This window comes from Homalodisca vitripennis, chromosome X (assembly GCF_021130785.1).
Source record: "Homalodisca vitripennis isolate AUS2020 chromosome X, UT_GWSS_2.1, whole genome shotgun sequence".
Classification (NCBI taxonomy): domain Eukaryota; kingdom Metazoa; phylum Arthropoda; class Insecta; order Hemiptera; family Cicadellidae; genus Homalodisca; species Homalodisca vitripennis.
Window position 1 is genome coordinate 138,008,764 of NC_060215.1, and position 23,679 is coordinate 138,032,442.

Consider the following 23,679-nt stretch of genomic DNA (forward strand, 5'->3'; position numbering starts at 1 on the left):
ACTACAACACAACTACAAGCAAAACAAGTTATTATAGCACTACAAGGTATGCACTTGAATTGGCATTAACTAATGTAGCACGAATGTAAGAACAACTTGTCATGGACAATGAAAAGCCAGAATCGAAGGAACATCATATTGTACTGTCCCAGTAGCAGTTTTTTTTTCCAAGAACTTATAGAATCAAGAACTGAATTTAGGAAGCTGACAAATCATTAGCTCTGGTAACCTGCTTGAAGGTAGCTTATATAATTAAGCTCAAAGGAATTAACATAGAGAATGAAGTTTATATTTACTTTGTTCTGGTGACCTGCTACCAACGCCAGGTAGTGCAGCGAGTGTCGGTAGTTGGTAGTCTTGCCGCTGCCTGATGCTCCCAGAAACACAATTGAGCCATCGTGACGCGTTGAAACAACCATCTCATATGCTGACTGAGCGACGGAATAAATGTGTGGTGGCATGTCCTCGGACTTGCATCCTCGGAACATATGGCAAACCTGACGACCAAAAAACTATCTTAACTTTTGTTCACATGAGTTGTACAGTAGAACAAGATTCTCCTTACGTAAACATCACCAAACATAAAAAAATAAATCACATTTTTATAATTTATTATTCAATTTTACAAACAATTTAAAACATTATGCAACCTGTTCTAACAGTTATAACCTTAATCAGGGGATTTTAAGTTCCTTTCCAGGATTAGTGCTACAGAGTGAGCACTAAATATATCTTAACGCCATAAAAATTATTTATAAAATGAATCAAACATATAAATACATATTTGGAAGAGGTAGAATGAGTGTGGTAACCTTCTAACACATATTATGATATTATGAATAGTAAATAAAGAAATGAACACAGAATAAATGAACCAATTTTTTTGTGAATAACATTTATAATTTTTATTTATCGTCTTACTAAAAAAGTGAAAAATTTTGTAACTAAGCTCCTAATCCTAATACAAAATTTAAATACAGTAGAGTCCCGCCGATCCGAACCCCCGCCAATCCGAAAATCCCCCTAATCCGAACACGGCTAGGAGAAAATATAAAATTGCTAAAAAGGCAGGAAAATAAATTAAAACCAGTTATTATAGTAAAACGTAAGTTTTATTTCTCAAAGCATTTACTTACTGACATATAGAAACTGAAATTACATTTGAAACGTTAGATGATACATACATTGTACGGAATTTGTACTGTTAATAAATGAAACATAGTACTGTACTGTACTGTATTTATAATGTACAAACCCCAACGCAAGGCTTAGCAAATAAATTTGTACTTTAACTTGGACACAATAAGGGATAAAAACGTAAAACAAAACACTGCAAAACCCAACACTTTCTTAAGACCTAAAGTCAGTGATCTTCTTTTGACGCAACACACTAAAACGACTGGACGATGCAATGTTTTCGCCAACGCCGAATGAACATTACGTCATTGGGAGTAGCAGCGGCATGTTGCTCGACGTAGCGTAGAGCGAGGTCAAAGGCACTTGCAGCTGCGCTGTGTGGAACGATATCGGTAGTATTGGGCGTCTCCCTCATCTCACTGCTACATGAGTCATCAGCTGGGACTCCTTGCACCTGTGCCACGATGTCTTCGTCTGTGTACTCCTCGAAGCCTTTGTCATCTACAGCCGTCCACTCATCAACACACTCCTTCTCTACATTTTCGCATCCCGGTATTTTTTTTACAAGAGGAAGAAGTTCGCATTCATTTACCGGTGGAACAACCTCTTCAACAAACTGCAGATCAGGCCAAAGATTTTTCCAAGATTTCTGCAGAGCTCCTACGCTTGTGTTTCTCCCAAGCCTCTGCCACCACCCAGACAATTACATCTTTGATCGTGATTTTCTTAAGCTTTTGGAGAATTGTGAGGTCTTCATTTTCCTCAAGCAGGCTTCGGAGCAGCTTTTTTTCCGATAATTTTTGCTTCAACGCTTGTAGAACACTCCTTGGTCCCATTGGTTGTATGATCGAAGTAACGTTCGGTGGTAGAAAAATGGCTTTTATATAACCAATAACCAGCTCTAAGTCATCCGGATGGGACGGAGCGTTATCTATGAGTAACAACGCTCTATCAGGCAGTCCATTTTCTTCATTGTAGGCTCTCACGTTGGGCACAAATTGTTTCTCAAACCATTCTTGAAACAAGGCACGATCCATCCAAGCTTTCTTTTGGTTTTTATAGTAAACCGGCAGAGCGATCATATTCATGTTTTTTAAAACATCGAGGTTTTTGGATTTACCGATAACCATCAAAGGTATCTTATTGGTGGCGGAAGCGTTGCTGCATGCTAATACGGTTAGTCGTTGCTTATCCATTTTAAATCCTGGAGCGGACTTTTCTTCTCTTGAAGCTAGGCTCTTTGTTGGCAACGCTTTGAAATTTTAGCCCCGTTTCATCAGCGTTGTACACTTGCTGGGGTGAGTAGGAGGATGTAATTTCTTTGAACTCCTGAAGAATACTCTGCGGCTGCGTTGCTGTCTGCAGACATCTTTTCGCCAGTTACAGTCAGTTGCCTGATACCGTGCCTTTTTTTTTCCACCGATCTAAAAACCGCAACTAGCCGAAAATGACGGATCGCCTCCCATAAGGATGTTTTTAGTAGAAGCGCCTTTTCTTTAATAAGAGGGCCGGTAATGGGAATGCCTTTTTGTCTCTCTTGAGAAAACCACAAGTAAAAGTGCTTCATCGAGTTTGTCATACGATGACACAGTAGTAGTTTGATGTTTTTCTAGAGTGTTTTTCACTTGTAACAGAGCAAAATTGTTCGATTTTTGCCCGCTTCTTTTTCCAGTCACTGATCGTCGCTTTAAACCGACAACCAAATTCAATTGAAAGTTGAGTAGCACTTTCACCATTGTCTAGTCTTTTGAGAACTTCGAGTTTTTCTTTTAACGTACACGAGTTGTGGTTTACGTTGGAAGATTGCACTAAACTGTCCGTCTCGCCACTCGTCACCGGGGTGGGTGGTGGAGGGATAGGGGTGAGGTAGTGGCAGTCCAATAGTTTTTGCGCGCCACACTGTTTCAAGGTCACCGACCAACTCGCCCCGCCCACCACAGACAGGTGGCTTCTACTAGATTCATTACGCACAAACAATGGCACTCATTTCGACCACGCGATGTTACCGTACAAGGACAGGAAGCTGTAATATTATTATTACGTTTAATACGTACTTACTATTGTTTATTGCATTTGATTATTGTATGCATTTAATTGTTTTTAAAACCACGTAAATTGCACTTGAAAGTTGATAAATGGGTAACTATTTAACAAAAATCCGCCTAGTCCGAATTTCCCGGACAATCCGAACAAGGTTCGGTCCCAATTAGTTCGGATTGGCGGGACTCTACTGTATACACTAAAACGTGTTTGTCTGAACTAAAAACTCTTAAATTAAAATTCTCTCTTTCTTTCAATACAACTACATACAGACAAACGCAATAGGCCTGTATAATGCAAAACCTTCTCATATAAATTTATTTATATATAAAATTTGAAACAGAATGAATGAGATCTGTGCTTTACCTTCTCTGAATATATTGCTAGTGGTGCCATTGGGTTGATGATCAACAACGTTTCTGCAGCATAGGTATGAATGAGATTGGCAGCGTATCTCTGGCGTAGTGTATGCAGAACACTAGACTCATTGATGTACAGCAGCTGTGCCAAGTCCTCGGTACGGTCCAGTGTTGGTGGGTTAGCCTGAAACAAATACAGCAAATAGTTGATTTGGCTTGGATTCTTGCTACTTGATAAAAGAAATATGTCATTGAGGAACATTTTATGAAGCATGTTCAGCTAAGTATGAAGAATTTGAAATCATTCTAGTGTGATTTGTTAATCCCATCACAGTTGTGCGTAAGCTAAGTTTTTTGAAACATCTTCTTATAGCAAAGGATTAAAATTGCATAGCAAACTCATAGTTTTTTACTTTAATTGTAATTAAAATATTTTTGATCAAACTAAAAAAAATTTTCATACAGAAAAAAATACTATTCTGAGAATGATTTTGACCTGATTCAACTATTGTTTTATAGAATACTCTCAAAAACTCTACTTCGAAATAGGCATTTCTTAAATGATACAGAGCGGAAGTATTCACTTATTTCCTTCATCAGCAAGGCAGACATGTATGAATTCAGCAAAACTATTATGCTTTAAACCTCTTACATCTTCTATGTATGTCTTCCTCCAAAGCCATAAAAGAATTCACCATTCAGCAGTAAGCTTTTTTTAAAAGAATCAGCAAGCATACCCTTGCCTGTCTCCGACATTAGTGAAGAAACTATCCAGCCCATGAGCACTTCTACAGGGTCTCTAACCAGATCACAAAGCACTGTGCAGAAGAACTTATCTATCCCCTTACTGATATCTTCAATAAATCTTTCAACGAAGGACACTTTCCCTCAACACTGAAAATATCAAAAATCTATCCTAAATTTAAGACTGGCAGTAAATCAGAATTAAGTAATTACAGACCCATTTCATTACTACCAACTGTCTCAAAACTTTGTGAGAAAATTGTTCTCGTCAGGCTATTAGAACATTGCAGGTTGGACCACCTGTTAAGCAGCTCTCAGCATGGCTTCGTCAATGGCAAGTCAACAACTACAGCAATGATTAGCTTGATAGAATCAGTGACTGACAGCATAGAAAAAGGCAACCTGACTACAGCTATCTTCTTGGATTTGAGTAAGGCTTTCGACTGCCTGGGTCATGACCTCATACAGAAGAAACTAAAAGCACTTGGTGTAACGGAAACAGCTCTGAAATGGTTCGAAAGCTACCTCAAAGACAGAAGTCAAATAGTCGAACTAAAGTCTACTGAAAAAGGGTTGACTAAAGCATTCCGATCACAACCCCGTCCTATACATAGAGGTGTCCCACAGGGATCCGTGCTGGGTCCAGTGCTTTTTATTCTTTTTACTAATGACCTTCCAGAATACTTACATGAATATACTAAAACTTTGATGTACGCTGACGATACAACCTTAATCCTTGACAACAATACACCTGAAAACCTTAGTGTAAATGCTTTTATTACGGTCAACATGACATATCAATATTGTGATGGAAATGACTTAGTGGTTAGCCCCTCTAAAACTACCCAACTAGGGTTTGGGAGAAGAACAGGACAAATTAATTGCTCACCAGAAGTTAACTTGGTTGAACAAACCAAATTCCTCAGAATTACAATTCACTCAAGCTTATCCTGGACACCCCATATTGACCAGCTATGCAATAGACTAAACTCAAGCCTATATGCACTCAAACAGGTTAAAGAAATTGGTGATCTGACTACAGCACGTACTGCCTATTTTGCTTTATTTGAGGCACATATAAGATACGGTCTAGCTGTATGGGGAGGGACATCAAATGCTAACATGACTAGAATTCTAATCCTTCAAAAAAAGCAATAAGAATACTTGCAAACCTTCATTTCCGGGAAAGCTGCAGAGAGGTCTTTGCAACATCAAAGATCTTGACCGTGACCGCTCTCTACATACAAGAAGTTATTTTATATGTTGACAGAGAAAACCTATCAAGGCTTGAAGACCTGCACTACTACATCACCCGCAACTCAACTATGTATCCACTGCCAATTCACCACTTAGCACAGTATGAAAAAAAACCATCCTACATAAGAAGAAAGCTGAGCAACTGTCTACCGATAGAAATAAGAACGAAGAAGGGGAAACAGCTAAAGACTAAACTCCATAAACAGCTCTCACGCCAGGCCATCTACACACTTGAAGAATTTTACCAAATGACCAATCATGGACATTAATATTCTACTCTAAATGTTTTATGTCACCAATTAGGTTTATTAATTTTTGACACTATCTCTGTACTTGATGTATATGAATAAAGAACATTTTGACTTTGACTTTGAATTTGCTTTTTAAACAGAAAGGTCTATATCACACTATCCAACAACACTTTCAGTCCCAGGCACTTATGATTCTATACTGTAAGTATGATAGCATTACCGTGAATCTTCGCATGAGGCTGTGTCTTCCTTCTCCACACACTCAGCACCCTGCTATTCTACCATCGCCAGTTCACAAATCCCCTCTCATCCTGCTACCCTTTCAAGCTCACAAAGCCCCCTAATCCTGCTACCCTCTCCAGCTCACAAATCCTCAGATCTCACTTCCCTCTATCCCATAACCCTCCCCCTCTCCCAATATCACTCCTCCTTATTCTGCACTCTCTCTTACATATCTATCTATTTCTGTATGTGTGTGTGTGTGTGTGTGCATGTGCACATACTTGTGGGGTACCCATCATACTTTAAATAATTAAAAGATGTAAACAATTTCCTTAACACATTACCTTTTCCAATTCATCTTCATCTACAACAGTCTCCTCTCCGGAGGAGTCAACAGTGACTGTTAGCTTAGGCGGATTTTGGGCAATCACTGTGACCAGACTGAATCCTCTTCGGTGCACCAGCCACAAGTGCTCCTTCTCCAGCCAGCTGCGCTCCATTGCCACCTGCTCTTCTGATTTAGCCTACGACACACACAATTTGTACAATCACTGTGGCCACCTTTGTTTGAAATTCATATCTGCTAAAGGGATTTTTATCAGAAAAATGTTAATGCAATACCAGCACTCACATTTGAGCACCAGAGAGTGATATTCTTACCCACTGGCTGAAGCATCGCTCCCTCTCGAGATCACTTTCTGCATTACTCTAAGAAAACGCCTGTGAGGTATTTTACCATAATTTGTTTTCCCAGACTTGTAAGCACTGACATCGCTACCTTTATTTTTGTTTTCTTCCTATCCAACACACTCTACATTAAGACACAATAATTATACCCTGACAATCAGTGACTATTTTCTGTACAACAGAATCCGGCAAGAGTTGGGTGATGGTTATTTTAATCTGTATTTTTTCTTGTACTTGCCTTCTGCACAAGATTGTGTAATTTATTTCCCATGCTCTATAACGCCACTATGAGTTTCAAATCTAGACCAATTTGAACTGGTAAGCCCTTAGTCTCACAGCTATTTAAGGTTTGTTTTTAATAACATATTGTAGGTTGTACATGTTCACATAATTACAGGTAGACCAACTTACATGCCTCATGCATTTGAGAATCTCACATTAACCCTAAAAATGGCCATCGTCTGATTTCAGTCGATATGAATTTTTCTATAAATGGCAGCAACTTATTGCAGTTGATGTGACACACATCTATTTTGAGAGTTGTAATGGTGGGTAAGCCAGTACAGACAGTGCAATTCTTACACTACTAGAATTAAAAAGAATTGTTGATTTCAATGGTATATTTTGTTTTGCTATGATGATCTATCGAAATATAATTGAATGTTTAATTATTGCTTGGCCATCTTCTTTGTTTGATCAACTTCTAATTAATTTATTTTAACTGTAAAAGTCATTATTTGACAAAATAAGTATTTACTGTCAGTGGCTTTATTTTACATTACCTATAGCAAGTATGTTAAATAGTATAAACTCATTTTATGTGTAAAATTGTGCAATTTGTAGACCTTTATAATCAAGACTATTGTTATTTTATTTAATATCAGGTTATTATAATAACTATATTTTCTACTTAAATGTATATAATCCAAGGTATACTCTTGCAATGTCGCTTATTTTATAATGTCTGTGGTATAAAAATGTATCATAGATAAAATCAATACTGGACAAAGCAGCACTAAAGAAAATATTTAAAATGGAAAAAAAGAAATACAAGAATGAACAAAATTGAAACATCTCAAGTAAGCTGGAGATCTTACAGACAGTGTTTCAAATAATGTAATACTTTTTAGTTGAAGTTTAAATTATATGCAATAAACTCTAATTTTAAAAAAATGTTGAATTTCCTGTCATACATACAATAATCACTAAATGAGTTTCTGAGCTACTGGCCAAGTTTCCACATGATCACAGGTCAAAAATATTAACTCATGGCAATATTGTGTTACAATGGTGAAGCTGAATTAATTGGCTCATAGCAAAATAGCGAACAAATATTCACATACAATCAGCTGATGACGGTAGAGAAGGATTAGCCTCATGAATTATATAAAGCACAAACAGTGACCAACCATTGCCGTATGGTTAAACCGCCGACTGCCACTGCGACGCAACGTGCCTCCGCGTATATTGCTGTCGTCTAGCTGGACTGTCTGTCCATCAGCCGCAGACCTCCTGCTCAACTCGCTCAGTTCTGACACGGGTTGCACCTGAAGCATAATTTAATACATGAAACTGGATATCCTTCACCAATAGTGTAAATTCTAGTGTTAGAATATATTCCTATGTAAATTCAAATTCAAAACAACTATATTAATATAATTTGCACAATTACATTTAAAATGATATAAATAAAGAACAACATCAATTATAATTCATTTTAAATATTGTTATATTTCCACAAAATCTTTAAATTAATATAAAGCTTTATTAGTCAACAATATTTTAAGGCATCTTTTGAACAATAAATCATTTTCTATAATAAGTAAGTTTTTGGGATTTTATTTATAAACTTAATGCCTGCCGAGCGTGGTTTTTTACAATGAATTCCAACAAGTATAGATTAATTACAATTAATCTACATTTACACAATTATTAATGCATACACATTTTTATAAATAAAATTTAATTTAATTAATTATACAAAAACCCTTTGTGAATTTTTTTGGGTTGTAGCATTGACTATGGGTATTTCATTATATGGGCACCTGCTAACAATTCAGGGGTACCATGGAGAGAAAAATGACCAACTATATGACTCATTATATAGTACCTCGGCTCTGCAATTACAAGATTATTAAAATATCCACCCCCAGTAGGTTTTCTATGCATTGCATGTACCCATATCGATATGAAATCTATTTAGAATGGAAAAGCTTGGATTGATGTTGTTTGCATCTGTTGACATTTTACATTATTTATAGAATTGTTCCTTAGTAACACTAAACAAACAACTTTGAGAACTCCCAGGTATGTTGGTTACAGATAAAACTTCTAGAGTAGAATGTACTTAAAAGAATATTATATCTTCAACAAGCTGTGTTTTTTTATATTATTGAACTAAGTTACATGCAATCCAAACATAATAAGCCATAATTGTAAGTCTCTGTTAACTGCAAGTCTCTAACTAAATTATTTAATGGCTCAAAAATCTTCCAAATCCATGAATTTTCATTCTCTATTCATTAACTTATAATAATACAAATTACGTTTCCAAAAGCCTTTCCACTTTTAAATCATACTTCAGAGTGTACACCAGGAAAATGTGAGTCAGCTGTAGCATCGTCTGCTAAGCATTTCCCTTGTAACTGCTACTGTCAGCATAACCAACAGCACAGCACAACAATTCATTACAGTGCAATCTTATCATCTCACATCAATACCAAATACTCTAATGCAGAGTCCAAAATACACTACAATGCAGTTCTATTCACAAGTACACTAGGACACAAATGAATACTTTCATAGTTTTCTCCAGTTGTTTTAAACAAACAATAAAATGTTTCATTACAAATGACTTCATTACGTTCCCGGATACGCCCATTGCTGGGTACATCACACCCCTGAGTCAACAACATATTCCAGAATTGAGGATCAGTTAAATTTAACACTGATCAGGTTTTACAGCTTCAGAGCTGTTGTCTTCAGGAAAGTCTACTAATGGCTTAATTTTAAAGAATGTTTTTGTTATTTTAAAAGTACAATTTGTCTTGACAATAAAACGATAAATGAAATATCATTATTTCTTTATTTCATAAATATCAAGTTTAGAAAGTGCATCATATTAACTTAAATCAATATTTAAACAAAAACATACAATGTTAAAGTATTTAGAGTTTCAAATTTCTGTACTAAAATTCATCAATGGAGTAAAAATATTTGTCAATGAACCAGTCTTTCAGCTTCTTCTTTAGAGCTGTTGGTAGACTATTCTTGAGACTTCTTGGTAGGGCATTGAAAAACTTTGCTCTCTCAGATTTAACGGTGCTGTATTTATAGATCTGCCAGATATAAAGCCATGTTGCCCACTGACTAGTTAATCAATTTTGTATGAAGTGCTCAATGAGTCTATTAAAGACTACCCTTTCAAACAGTTGGTAACAAGGAAATGGGCCGATAGTTTTGGACTACCTCTTTGGAGGCTTGTTTGTGAAATGGATACAGTTTTGCGATCTTTAAACAGGAGGGGAAAATGCCTTCAGCCATAGATCTGTTGATTAATTGTACCAGAGGATAAGAAAGTTTTTCTTTGCAATATTTTAGAATTCGTGATGGAATGTTGTCGGTACCTGAAGACAGTGTAGGTTTGAATGAGGTTAAAATGTTGTGTATTTCCTTAAAAGTTGTAGGTGTGAGTAGGTGTGAGATTTTCGAGATTACTGCCTACTCTCCATGAGGTATTATTTGACAATAAGTTTGAGGTTATACAGTACATAATGATAAAAGCGTTAATGATAATTGATAGAAAGTACGTTACCTTGACAGTAACAGAAGATCCGGAGGATTTGATCATTTCTATAACTTCTTCTCTGGTCTTGTCGTCAACATTACACCCGTTAACCTCTAGTAGTCTGTCTCCAGGCAACAAACCTGTGTCGTTCCTGGAAAACAAAATGTTGATTATTTGTAAATCATTTAAACTAGTGTTTAATTTAAGACTGCCAGAATGTTCAAAGTGCAAATTTAAACTCAAATTAATGTGTTTACCAAATTATTATTTATTATTAACAAAGTAGAAGTAAGCCACACCACATGTGTCATAACATGCTTTGCTGAGGTTGTAATGCTAAATTTCAAATTTATGGATCATTTCAAGCAGACAGACAGAAAGACAATCATACAAAAAATTTGACATTAAAATGACACGTCATAAAACTCATTCTTGTAGAAATGCAAGTTACAAGTAAAATCTAATGTCTACAAATGAAATCTTTCTCAACATATCTTGCCACATGATATATTCAGGAGTTTTGTGCTCATTAAATTTGGTTTTGTATCAGTGTTTAAATAGTAAAAGTCTACATACTAAGAAATTATAAAATGATATTGTATGTGTATATTTAGGCTGAATGTGTTAATATACCACATGTTTGAATCTCTTATGAGTGTATTGACTTTGTTCACAAATTTATTTATTCTCTTATTTTCTCATTGCAATCATGATTACCCATAACACCAATGTAAAAATCTTTGCTAACACTCAACCAAATCCTATGAAGTGACATGAACAATCATCGAACTCAGTGTTTATTATAAAGAAATGAATCTTCATGAACAATTTCAAGTATTGTAGTCAGTTCGTTTTCGAGATATCGTACAGACAGACATGAAATTTTTCCAGCCCCACAAGTGATAAGCTTCACTAAAGCTCAACCAATAAGGTGAGAGAAAGGCAACTTGCACTCTAGTTGCAATGTCTACAGTTTCCTTTCAATAGAAGATACATAAAACTATCTATGTGTTTTATGATAGAATAAATAATGCATAGTGGTTAGTTTTCCACTTGTCTGTATGTTTCTCAACAAATGACAATTCACAACTCATACAGGTAAGATAATTAATTATAACATTCTTAATGTGAATGTTGAGTTTAGCTCTAGTCCATCTTCTGCTTAAAGCAGCTTCTGAAATCTGACGCTGAAAAAGACTTGACTCCTGGAATCTGGAGTCACCCATGCCTGAAGAGATCTAAAAAGAAAGTTGGAGATGAACACGTTCAAAACAAACTCTTTGCATCGTTTTGACATCATAGATACCTAGACCATAAAATCAAGAGTAATCTAGATAAAGAGATGTTCTCATTCTCTCATCAGGTGCACAATTAACACCTGATAACATTCTTAATCTTACTAAAAGATTTAGATTGCTAAAATTACTCATCATTGCTGGTCTGAAAATCATCACACAAAGCTATCTCTAACTCAAAATCTAACCATACATTAGACTGCAAGGCCCCCAGTCTCCCACTATCTTTAAAACATTATTCTCTGATTATTAAAATTCGCACAAATTCAACTATTATTAAATCTCACTGTAATAACCTAGTTTTACATTAATTAAAATTTGCATGTAAAATACTCATAAAATATTTAAAAATACAAAATAGTCTAGTTATAAAATACTTTTTATAAACAGTAGAAGAGGAAGGATTAAAAATGAACATTATAACTATTTATGTACCTACACTGAAACGTTACATAATAACTATATGTAATGCCAATTGTAGTATTTACACAAGATGTGATGTTACATGTATGTATACCTGTGTTGAACTATGGCTCCTGGTTCGGCGAAGATGACTGCAGAGAGATTATAACCTCCACCTCCACTCAGATCTCGCTCCACCACCATCGCACGGCGTAGCGAGAAACCAAAGTCATTCCGAGGCAATGGCTGTCTTGAGATTGTCAACACACGAGGCTCTGGCAGTCTGACTGGTTCAATCTTTGGCATAGGAAGCTCGCAACACAGTCCTTTAAAATAAAGAAAGAAATTTGTACAATAAGGAATGAAAAAAGTACAACAGCTAAGGGTGTTAAGTTTGAAAAAATATAAAGGGTAAACATAAAGTCATCCTCCTTACTAAATTTTCAACAGTTGCAAATAATAAAAGTAAACCCATAAAAAATGTAGAAATCATATTTCAACATGTATAAAAAGGTTCTCTATGTTGCATAATAATCAGATTGTAAGTAATTTAAAAAAATAAAAATATAAGACAAACTATTAAACAATACCAAAAATGAGTTTTAACCCCCAAAAAATTTCAAAACATAAGGTCTTCCAAGACTTCTCGCAACACAGAATAATCATAATTCAATAATGAACTCAAATATTAATGTTAAAATTGAATTGGAAGTTCGACATAAAACATCAAAAATAAACTTATTAAAATAAAGCTCTTTTTTTGCAAACATCTGCAGTTTTTATGTTCTTTTAACCAATTGAGTGTCATAGCTATTTTGCTGTTACCCCCTTAAACTACCACCCTGATTTTTGTATATTTATAAGCATTTCAGAAAAAACTTTTGTTCTATAACCACTTGACAGATTTTTATAGTTCTTATTTTTTTGCAACAAAATGAAGAATATAATACATATTTTTTCTGGTACAAATAAACTACAATATATTTTTTTGCTATTTCAAAACTTTTCATCAACAGCGGATTTCTGGTTACACTTTTGAGTTTGTCTTGTTTTAACCTTTTTTCTCATTCCAACAGTATGATTTTATTTCAATACTATGGTATTTTTATATGTAAAAATTAAGTGAAGTGACTCAATAAAAAGAACTAACAATTTGGCTTGACTACAAAATTAAATATAAATACATTTTGTTTTGGAGTTATTTTTCTTTTTTAAATGAGATACTTTTCACTTCAGAGTATTGACCATTGCTCTTAGATTTGACCATTGCCCATTATTTACCTGAGGCATTTGATTGAGTTCATCACGAGTTCACAACTGGACAACTGTAACTCGTGACTTCTTTATTTAAATTCCAAACAATTTAGTTAAAGGTTTTACCTCAACATAATTCTCTCAATTGGTTTAAATTGTAATTGAGAGGTTCAAGGACACAAGCACACTCAACACGAATGATGAAAGAACATTTTTACTCTGAATGACAAAATATAATGTGTGCTGCTATTACTTGATTCCTTTTATATTTCTTTCTTAGGCCAATTATCCATCACATAAAACTAATTATAACTCGGAACTACTACTTTATATTACCTCATGCCTTTTGATGTGGAGGAGGTCATAAGAGGCAGAGGTGGATTTTGAGATACTACTAAAAGGAGAATGTAATATGGTAGTAAAAATAGTTAAATTTTGGTTTTCAGCAAAAATATCTGTTTTTTTTTTTTTGGGTGATTAATAAATAATTATCTCCAAGCAACCTCCTATCCTATACTTTCCACAACTGTCTGGTAATGTAAAAAAATTTATTTTTTTAATTATTATTTATTTTTTCCCTGGTATTACCGTACTGTCCAGGAAAAAAATATACAAAATAAAATATATAAATAAGTGGATAAAAAATATCAACTACCGTATGTCTAGTAAGCGTTGACTTGACTAAATAGAAAGAATTGCATACTTAAAATTAGTTTTTATTGCATTTTATAGTAAAAGGAAAAAAGTAAGGAAAAGGAAGGGAAGGAAGTAAAGGAAGGGTTTTAGTAGTAGGGGGGGTAGGTATTGTGTTTTATAGTAATTTAAATAATTTGAGTTATACAGTGAGATTTTAATTTGTAATTGGAATTGCATAAAGTATTAAAAAAATAATTTCAAACCTGGGGGATTGCTAAATACATTAGATTTAACAAAAACTTTTTAATAATAATAATAATAATAATCTATTTTAATTTGTTTACTGAATATTTTCCTTTGTCTTTTACTTTATAGTGTCTTTTCCTTAAGAACTAATAATTGTATAATCATTTAACATTTTCATGGTGATCATTTGTCTCATACATAATGGTTTAAGCTGCAGGGTTGTAGTTTTCAGGGCTTTTTGGATTATTAAGTACAACTTAATGGTAAATAATAAAATATACTTTAATTTGTTTTTAAATAACAGTAATTTTAAATTGTTTAATCAAATTTAATGAAATTCAGTATTATTATAAACCCTTATTAAACGCCAAGACTAATGGTGGTCATCTTGATTTAAACCCCATAAGAATAATGTTGAACCTCAAACAATTTTACATTGTTCATATTGGTGGAAAAAATCTCGTACATTGTTGCTTCATTATTTAATTGCCAAATATATGCACTTTACAAGAAAAAAAAAGCATTTGGATGCATAGTAAAAAAATCTTTACGAGAGCCGGTTGTCTGACATTTTAAGGCATTGGACATTGAGTTGAGTTATAGATAATCCAGTTCAAATCCTTCCTGGACTGGTAAACTTTTATTAACACTGTCCATCTTGTGCCATACCAACTCTCCTCCTTATTAAGCTTGATAAGTTTCTTGCACAGGTCTACAGTCTGTGGGGTAATAGCAATTAATTAATTAAAGCAAAAAGGAAATTTGTCTATCCTTAAAAAACTAGATGTCTCCTATCATTACGTCCAAACATAAGGATGTAGCAGTTTTTTAGTACCGTCACGCATGTTTATGTTTTCCACATGCTTTCAAAGAAGAATAACAGCTTTATCGAAACATAAACAAACTGTTATATAAACATCTGATCTGATCTAACAAAAGTTGATATTAATGAAATATCTGTTATGAGAGATTGTAATGGAAATGTAAACCACAACACACAACATTAGATATGATAAGGAAAATATCAAAACAATTCTCTAATCTAGTAGTGTTTTACAATGAATTGTTTTCTAACTGTACGATCAGATTACTCAAATTATTATTGACATAAATGATGTCCGAAATATTGCATAGTTTAGATCTATCCCTGCTTCCTTGGTTATGGAATTTTTCAAGTAAGATTACTAAGCACCAATTTAAAAGCTGTCAAAATTTACAAAATCAATTCATACTCTGCTATTAGTAGCTATGTTTACTTTAACACACTAAAAATATTCCAACGCAAAACAATTATGGAAAAGAGACTAAAATATATACTGGTTTTTATATATCTACAAACTATTAATTTACAGAAATGAATCCAACATAAAATTGATTGATTGGTTTTATCCAGAGTTTTTATTTTTTATTTCAGTTATCATAAACCCATAATTTCATTTTTAGAATATAATGACATTGAAAATGAAGTAATGTCTTAGGAACTACCAGAATTTAGTGGAAATGATACTGATACAATTATAGACACTAATAAATAATAATGAAAATGTATAAATATTTATTACTTTAATATTTAGAATTCAGTGATCATTATTATGTATGAAATGTAAAAAAAATATTAGAAACATATGTATAAAATCAATAGAAAAAATAAAACTTTTTTATGTTACAGAATTTAGTGTCTCATATTATTTTAAAGTATACAAAAATAACCATTTAATAATTAGGAAACATACTTCTTCAAGATTTGTATTCAAAGCCCGTTATAAGAAGTAGTCACTTCTGTTGGTCAGTCCCGCGACTGCGCTACTTTTTTTATCTATTTTATTTTGATAATGTTTTCCCTGGACAGTAATACACGGCATTGCATTACAATTTTTCACATTACCAGACGGTTGTGGAAAGTATAGGATAGGAGGTTGTTTGAATCTCTGTATTATCTGAAATCAAAATTGAACGAATGAAAGGTTTATTCCAGCAATATTATAAGTACTTTTATAAATGTTAGGTTTAATTCAAGCCTATTTGAACAATGAAATATACTCATTAATTGTTTAACATTTTGAGCTACATGTTGGCAAAATAATAACAAAATTTGTTAATAATCGCTTTCTATTTTACTATGAAGTTAATTTTTGTACTGTTGTGGTTTATGGCATTAATGTTTTCTTTATAAAATTTAAATTGTTTAACTTAATCTACATTACCAGAGCCTTTTTTTAAAACAACTGTAATGTACACCAAAATATACAAGCTTTACAAGTTGTAATTTATTGGATTTTATGTCTTAAAGATTAAAAATTAAATTATTCTCCATGGGTATTAACATTTTGCAATAACATGCTGAGTTTCATAAAAAATCAAGACAATCTGTGTGGTCTGTACCACAATTTAAATTGTATTTAGTTTAAAATTAACATTCAATCTTTTATTACTATTGAATGAGAATTTTTAGAGATATGCAGTTGATGCCACTTTGTTAAACATTTAATGCACTATTATTGGTTTACATTTAGTGAAAATTGTTGCAGCAGCAGTTATGTTTAAATATGCTGATTTCAGACTGCAAAACACTTTTTGGGTTTATGACGTACAAGATTTAAAATTTCAAAGATGCAATTTTTGGATGTGTTTTACTAACTAAACCAGCATGGCAAATTTGGTCAATATCAATCATTAAGTTGTACTTAATAATCCAAAGAGCCCTGAAAACTACAACCCTGCAGCTTAAACCATTATGTATGAGACAAATGATCACCATGAAAATGTTAAATGATTATACAATTATTAGTTCTTAAGGAAAAGACACTATAAAGTAAAAGACAAAGGAAAATATTCAGTAAACAAAGTAAAATAGATTATTATTATTATTAAAAAGTTTTTGTTAAATCTAATGTATTTAGCAATCCCCCATGTTTGGAATTAACTATTTAATACTTCATGTAATTCCAATTACAAATTAAAATCTCACTGTATAACTCAAATTATTTAAATTACTATAAAATGCAATAAAAATTAATTTTAAGTATGCGAGTCTGTCTATTTTAAGTGTATAAGGATGTTCCTATAGTCGGTTGTCACAAAGGTGTAAGGTACAATTATAGAAAAAAAGATTATACATAGAAATAAAAAGCAATAAGTAAAATAATATTTTATATGTAAAAAGTTACCAAGGATAACACTCAAACGATATTACAAGTCTTTTCCACACCATTCTAGACAAGCATCTTTTCTCCAATGAAGCACAAACAGTATCAGAAATGTTCCAAAAACATTTGGTTTTCAAGTTCAGACTGTATTTGGTCCTTTGACTGTTCTACATTGTGATTCTTCACTGAAATTAAAGTGACTCTTCATTGTAATTCCAATATATCCCACATGAAATTAGATTAAGCCTATATAAATCATATTCATTTAGGCCTCTCATAAAGTAACGTTATATGGTATCATTTGCACCTATATGAAATATGAAGAAAAACAATTATCCTTGTGGTATTTGTAAAAAAGGAGTTCGTTCATCAGCAGTTCACTGTAATGGGCCATGTAGTATGTGGTATCATGTCAAATGTATTGACATGACAGATGAAGTCTTTCGTAAACTATCAAAAGAAAAGCAATGCAGGCTGGAAGTGTCACCCGTGTAGCGGTCAAGAGAGTTCGGATGACCTTGAAAAACTCCAAGTAAAAATATCTGCTCTTGAAAATGATGAGAAATTAGATCTTGAAACATCTTTGACGATTGCAGCAGAGGTTGGCAATGCGTTACTGAAAGAAAATGAAGAAAAAAGAAAGAGCTACACGATTTGAAAATGCTAATGAATAACTTGCACACCGAGAGTGTTGAAGATAAAATCAAAAAAATTGAAGAGATGAATAAACTAATTTTAGAAGATAAAGACTCTGAATTGAGAGAAAAAAATATTGGAAATAAAAATTCAAGGATAATAAATTGAAGAAAGAAGTAGAAATAAGAAATAACTTATGTTTAGAATATGAAGAAAGCAACAGAAACACAGTTAATAAAATGTTTAAAACTAGAAGCCGCACTAAAACTTGAAAAATCTCTACATGCAAAACAGATCTCAACAAACAAGTGCTTATTAAAAGATTTAAAAACAAAGGATATAACATTGGAGAAACTTAAAAATGGAATCTAATAATCTCACTGTCACAGAAAGTAGTCAAAGTACAGACAGTAAGTTATGTTGCCACAGGAGTAATCAGAGTGAGATGAAACAAGCAATTGAAAATAATGGAACAAATAAACCAAGATCTGGAGGATAAAATCAAGAATGAAAAGGGTAAAAAATGAAGTCTTACTTGGAAAAATAATATATTACTGAGAAGCAGTTAAGTGAAAAATCAGCGGAAGTGCTTCATCTGCAGAGTACAATTGCCAAATTTTTCATTGCCTAAAAATAAACACCTTTCCAAAAGTTTCTAGTTAACAACAGCTCTCAGACTAATCAGGAAAAAAAGGAAAAAAAGATCACTAAAATTAATTTGGATATGTATGATAGAATAAAATGTCTACAGGATGCCTTATTAGAAAAAAAATCAGTTAATATCAAATATAGAAAATAGCAAGAATAGCATAAATGAATCTGAAAGCAACATAAATTTAGTGATTGGGAAAAATATACAAGCAGGGGAGTTTGCAACCTTGACAATTTTGAGCGACAGTCATGGCAGACATTTGGACTATCATTTAAAAAAAATAAACTCAACTGTTAGTGTGAAAAGTTGTGTAATACCGGGAGCCAACCTGGATAGAGTGATGAGTGGTGCTAGTGACTTAGTAAAAAACAGAAACAACTTTGTAACACAAATTGCAGGGGCCAATGACATTTATAATGGACAAATTAAATACATTTTTGAAAAACCTAAGACCTGCAGTAATGGCTCTCAAGCCTTGTAAAATCCTAATTGGAACGATACCATTCAGACGTGACTTGGCTCTTCAACACCAAATCAACGAAGATATAATGAGAGCTAATCTATATATCCATGAGCTATCCCATTCAATTCCTGGCGTCTATTTTTTCTGGATTTGACAGGATTATCAAACTGTGGTTATGATGCATCAGGAATACATCTCAGTTATTTAGGCAAAAAGTTTTTAAGTTATAAAATAAACAAATTGATCTCAAGGACTAACACAAGCTCAACTGCGATAAACTCAACTGCAATATACTCAATTCCGGAAACAAAGCACATCACAATTCTAGATAAAAAATATGGAGGACGAAATCAAACAATTCGGGAAAATGCAAAACCACTGCCTTCTCTCACTGTATTTCAGCTGATGTGAGCAATTCTCGAAATATGACTGCAGGCGTTTGCAGTCATTTTTTAAAAGACATTTTGGAAGGCCTTCCCATTCTGATTTTGTGAACAGCCACCTGACATGTCAAGTACCTGATGGTTCAGCTACAGTTTACGACGGCCTCGTAACAAAGCCGAAATATGATACAAAGCCAACATCTTACGGATTATGCTCAAGCTTTTTGCACAACTCCAAGAGGGATTTTAAAAAAAGAAATCTCAAGGAACTGATCTGCTCCCCCATGGGAATGCGTTCCGAGACAAAATATCAGTTGAAGATTTTGCAGCAAAAATAGTAAACTTCCAACTGAACACTGGAGCAAATGTAAAGATTGTCACCTTTGAACAACCTACTGCTAAAAGAATCTTGTTCAATGGATATTCACACTCAGAGTTCATCAAATCCCTGCAACATTTCATCTCAATGCCAGTATCAGAACAGAGCTGCCACTTACACAACTCCAGCTGAAATCTCCAGTGAAACTGGAAAATACAACTGTTGAGTGCAAACAAGCTCCTACATGTGCAGTACTTTGAGTCCGTCTCTGCTTGGAAAAAGATCCGGTTACTTTGGTGACTAGGGCATCGCACGAGTATAATTGGCTACAAGATCTCACAGTCTTCCCGGGGTTGCTACAGTTTGAAAATACACAAGACTCAATTCCTGACAGAGTTGAAGACATCACTTCTGTGGTCGGACAGTCTGATGACTCAACAGCTGGATGGACCAACAACTCACCAGCCATGCGAGACAGTGGCCCACTAACCGATGATCACACAGCAGGTGGGCAGACCATCAACCCACCAACCCAGCAGGCCAGTGGTTTTAACCGACCAGACAGTCCAGTAATTGCAGTGGATGGGCAGACCATCAACCCACTAACCCAGCAGGCCAGTGGTTTACCGACCATACAGTCCAGAGACACAGTGGATGGGCAGACCATCAACCCACCAACCCAGCAGGCCAGTGGTTTACCGACCAGACAGTCCAGTGAAGCAGTGGATGGGCAGATCATCAACCCACCAACCCAGCAGGCCAGCGGTCCACGAATTGGACAGAACCACAGACACACTACACAATCGGGATAACGACGCATCGGATGAGTCTAGTGAAGTGGTGCTAAATGAATTTCTTGAGTGCTCTGATTATGGAGAAATTTTTTAGCAGGGCACAATGTGGAGGCAGGTCTGACTTAGCACTGGGGTTGTCCAAGTGTACCTCTGGGACGTGGGAGAAGCAATTCTCTATTTTTCACCAAAATGTACACCATTTGCCATCACGAATCAGTCTATTAAAAGTAATAGCAGATGAAAATTCAACCAGATATAATTGCCCTAACAGAACACAAAATGACATATTCAGAACTTGAAGTTTTAAATATTACAAATTATAACAAAATTTCACATTTTTCTAGAGCTACCTCTATTGGAGGAGGTACCACTGATTTTAGCTAGAAAATATATTAAATGCAATACATTTTTAATTCCCTCTATACAATCACTGCTGACTGAGAAAGAGTTTGAATGTTGTCTTACGGAGGTGCATGTTGGCACATACTCTTTTGTGTTGGCCTGTCTCTACAGAAGTCCTAAATATTGCTACATTGATCCTTTTTTGTCTAAGTTGGAGGTTTTGTGTAATATCTTGTGTAGTAAATTCAAAAATATTGTATTAATAGGAGATTTCAACATTAATGTTTTGAATAAGGATACTGTTTACAACAAATTCAATAGTATTTTAAAATCGTTTAACTTACATTACAAAATAGATTTTCCAACCAGGGTCACTTTAGAATCACAAACAGCAATTGACAATATTATTACAAATCTACCTTCTAATAAAAACTAGAGTCTCTGGCATCATAACACACATTTCCGACCATGATGCACAGATAATTGAAATTTTAGATCTTGGTGAAAGGCAGAACAGTGTAATGAATAAATATATTAGAAAATTTACACAGAGTAATATTAAGTCATTCTTAAGCAGCCTAAGCAAATACGGCAATGGTCGGATGTCTACCAAGCACCAGTGCGTATGAAATATGATGTGTTTTATTCTATTTTTAGTTATAATTTTGAAGTACATTTTCCTAAATTGATAGTCACCAAAAAAGAAAATCACAAAAGTAAATGGATAACTGATGAAATTAAATACAAGCAGTGTAAATTGATAGACTTAGAAAAAAAACTGTAGGATACTTAAGGATATAAAAATTAAAATCAAAATAAAGAAATGAAAAAGGAATTGAAAAATGCTATATATATTGAAAAAAAGCAATACTTTGATCAAAAGATTAATAAATTCTTGCAACATTTTCAAAATCAACATGGCAATTAATTAAAACAGAAATAAATAAAAAACCAGTTTTGTAAAAAAAAATATTACAGTTTTTAGAGATATAAACAAGGAAGTTGTAAGTGATCCAATACAGGTTGGAAATATATTTAATAAGTTTTTTGTAAACGTAAGTTTGATAAAACAGTATTACCCAATTTACCTTCTAGAAATGAAAAAACAACTAAATTTTCCACATGCTCATACGACAAATAATAGATTTAGATTTAATCAGATTTCAGAAAACTCATTTAAAAAAAAATTGTCATGTCTTTTGAAAATAAACCATCATCTGGAAATGATGAGGTTACTATACAACAATAAAACAATCTCTTCCATCATTTTACAGCCATTAGTCCACTTAATAAATTCATCTCTAATTTCAAGCTATTTTCCGAATCAACTAAAGATTGCCAGATTAATCCCAATTTTCAAAAAAAGGTAACCCAAATGACCCCGTCATGTTACAGGCCAGTGTCTCTTCTTCCTGTGTTTTCTAAAATATTTGAAAAAAGTAGTTTATATTCAATTAGTGAATTATTTAGAAAACAATAAATTATTAGATAAGCAACAACATGGCTTTAGATCGGGAAAGTCCACTACTACCGCTGGCATTTGACTTTATTCAGTCAATAATCAACTCGGTGGATAGGGGTGAAAAGGTAATTGAATTTTCTTGGATCTCACACGGGCATTTGATAGCGTCTCACACCAAGAACTTCTAATCTCTCTTAACAGTCTAGGTATTCAAAATAGAGAATTATTATGGTTTGAATCATATTTAACAGAGAGGAAACAATACGTGGAAATAGAACACACATCATCTAAATTAAAACCGAGCAGGTGTCACATTATAAGAAAATATAAGTCTGAAATAGAAACCATTAAATACGGAGTCCCTCAAGGATCCATTTTGGGCCCATTACTTTTCCTCTGTTACATTAATGGACTACCTAAGGTGGTTCCGCAGGACTGTGGCATTTGTTTTGTTTGCAGATGATACCAACATCACCATATCAGGTAATTCAGAAGAAGATATAGAAATATCTTCTCACATTAGTCTAAATTTAGTTAAACAATATTTAGATAACAAACAATTACTCTTAAATTCAACTAAATCAAATTTCATTTCGTTTTCCACTCACAATCAAGAAATAACACCCAAATTTGATATTAATTTAAATAATAATGATATATCCCAAGTTGAGCACACAAAATTTTTAGGACTCATAATTGACGAGAAATCTGTCATGGAACAAACACACTGAGCACGTAATTTATAAAATGTCTTCTGGTATCTATGCACTCCGACAGATGTCGCAGATTTGTAGTATACAGACATTGCGGACTATATATTTCTCACTAGTACATTCACACTTAGCCTATGGAATTAGTATATATTGGTGCAACGACAAAGAAAAATTTAGACAAAATTTTTACGCCAACAAAAAGAGAGCTCTTAGAGCAATGTTTAGACTAAAAAAAACAGAATCTGTCAAAAATTTGTTTTCAGAACACAAAATTTTAACTGTTTACAGTCTATACATATATGAGACAGTGATATATATAAAACAAATGAGAGAAATGCAAAACCTACAAAACTTTTACATCATTATAATACTAGATTTAAAAGAAATGTCCCTCCAGCACAAACTAGAATTTTTCAAAAAAAGAACTGATTTTATGGGCCATAAATTTTTAA

At 33.6% G+C, this 23,679-nt stretch overlaps 1 protein-coding gene across 2 annotated transcripts in view; it reads right to left on the bottom strand.

Moving 5' to 3' along the window:
• Window positions 1-23,679, bottom strand: part of LOC124369898 (unconventional myosin-XVIIIa) — a 145,279-nt gene that overhangs the window by 108,795 nt on the left and 12,805 nt on the right. For both annotated transcript variants that reach the window (XM_046828054.1, XM_046828053.1), the window contains exons 4-9: window positions 12,297-12,507; window positions 10,512-10,635; window positions 8,107-8,244; window positions 6,355-6,534; window positions 3,544-3,720; window positions 297-497 (exon numbers count right to left, since the gene is read on the bottom strand). In XM_046828054.1, the coding sequence (XP_046684010.1) occupies window positions 297-497; window positions 3,544-3,720; window positions 6,355-6,534; window positions 8,107-8,244; window positions 10,512-10,635; window positions 12,297-12,507 (1,031 nt within the window). The remainder of the gene's footprint in view (window positions 1-296; window positions 498-3,543; window positions 3,721-6,354; window positions 6,535-8,106; window positions 8,245-10,511; window positions 10,636-12,296; window positions 12,508-23,679) is intronic.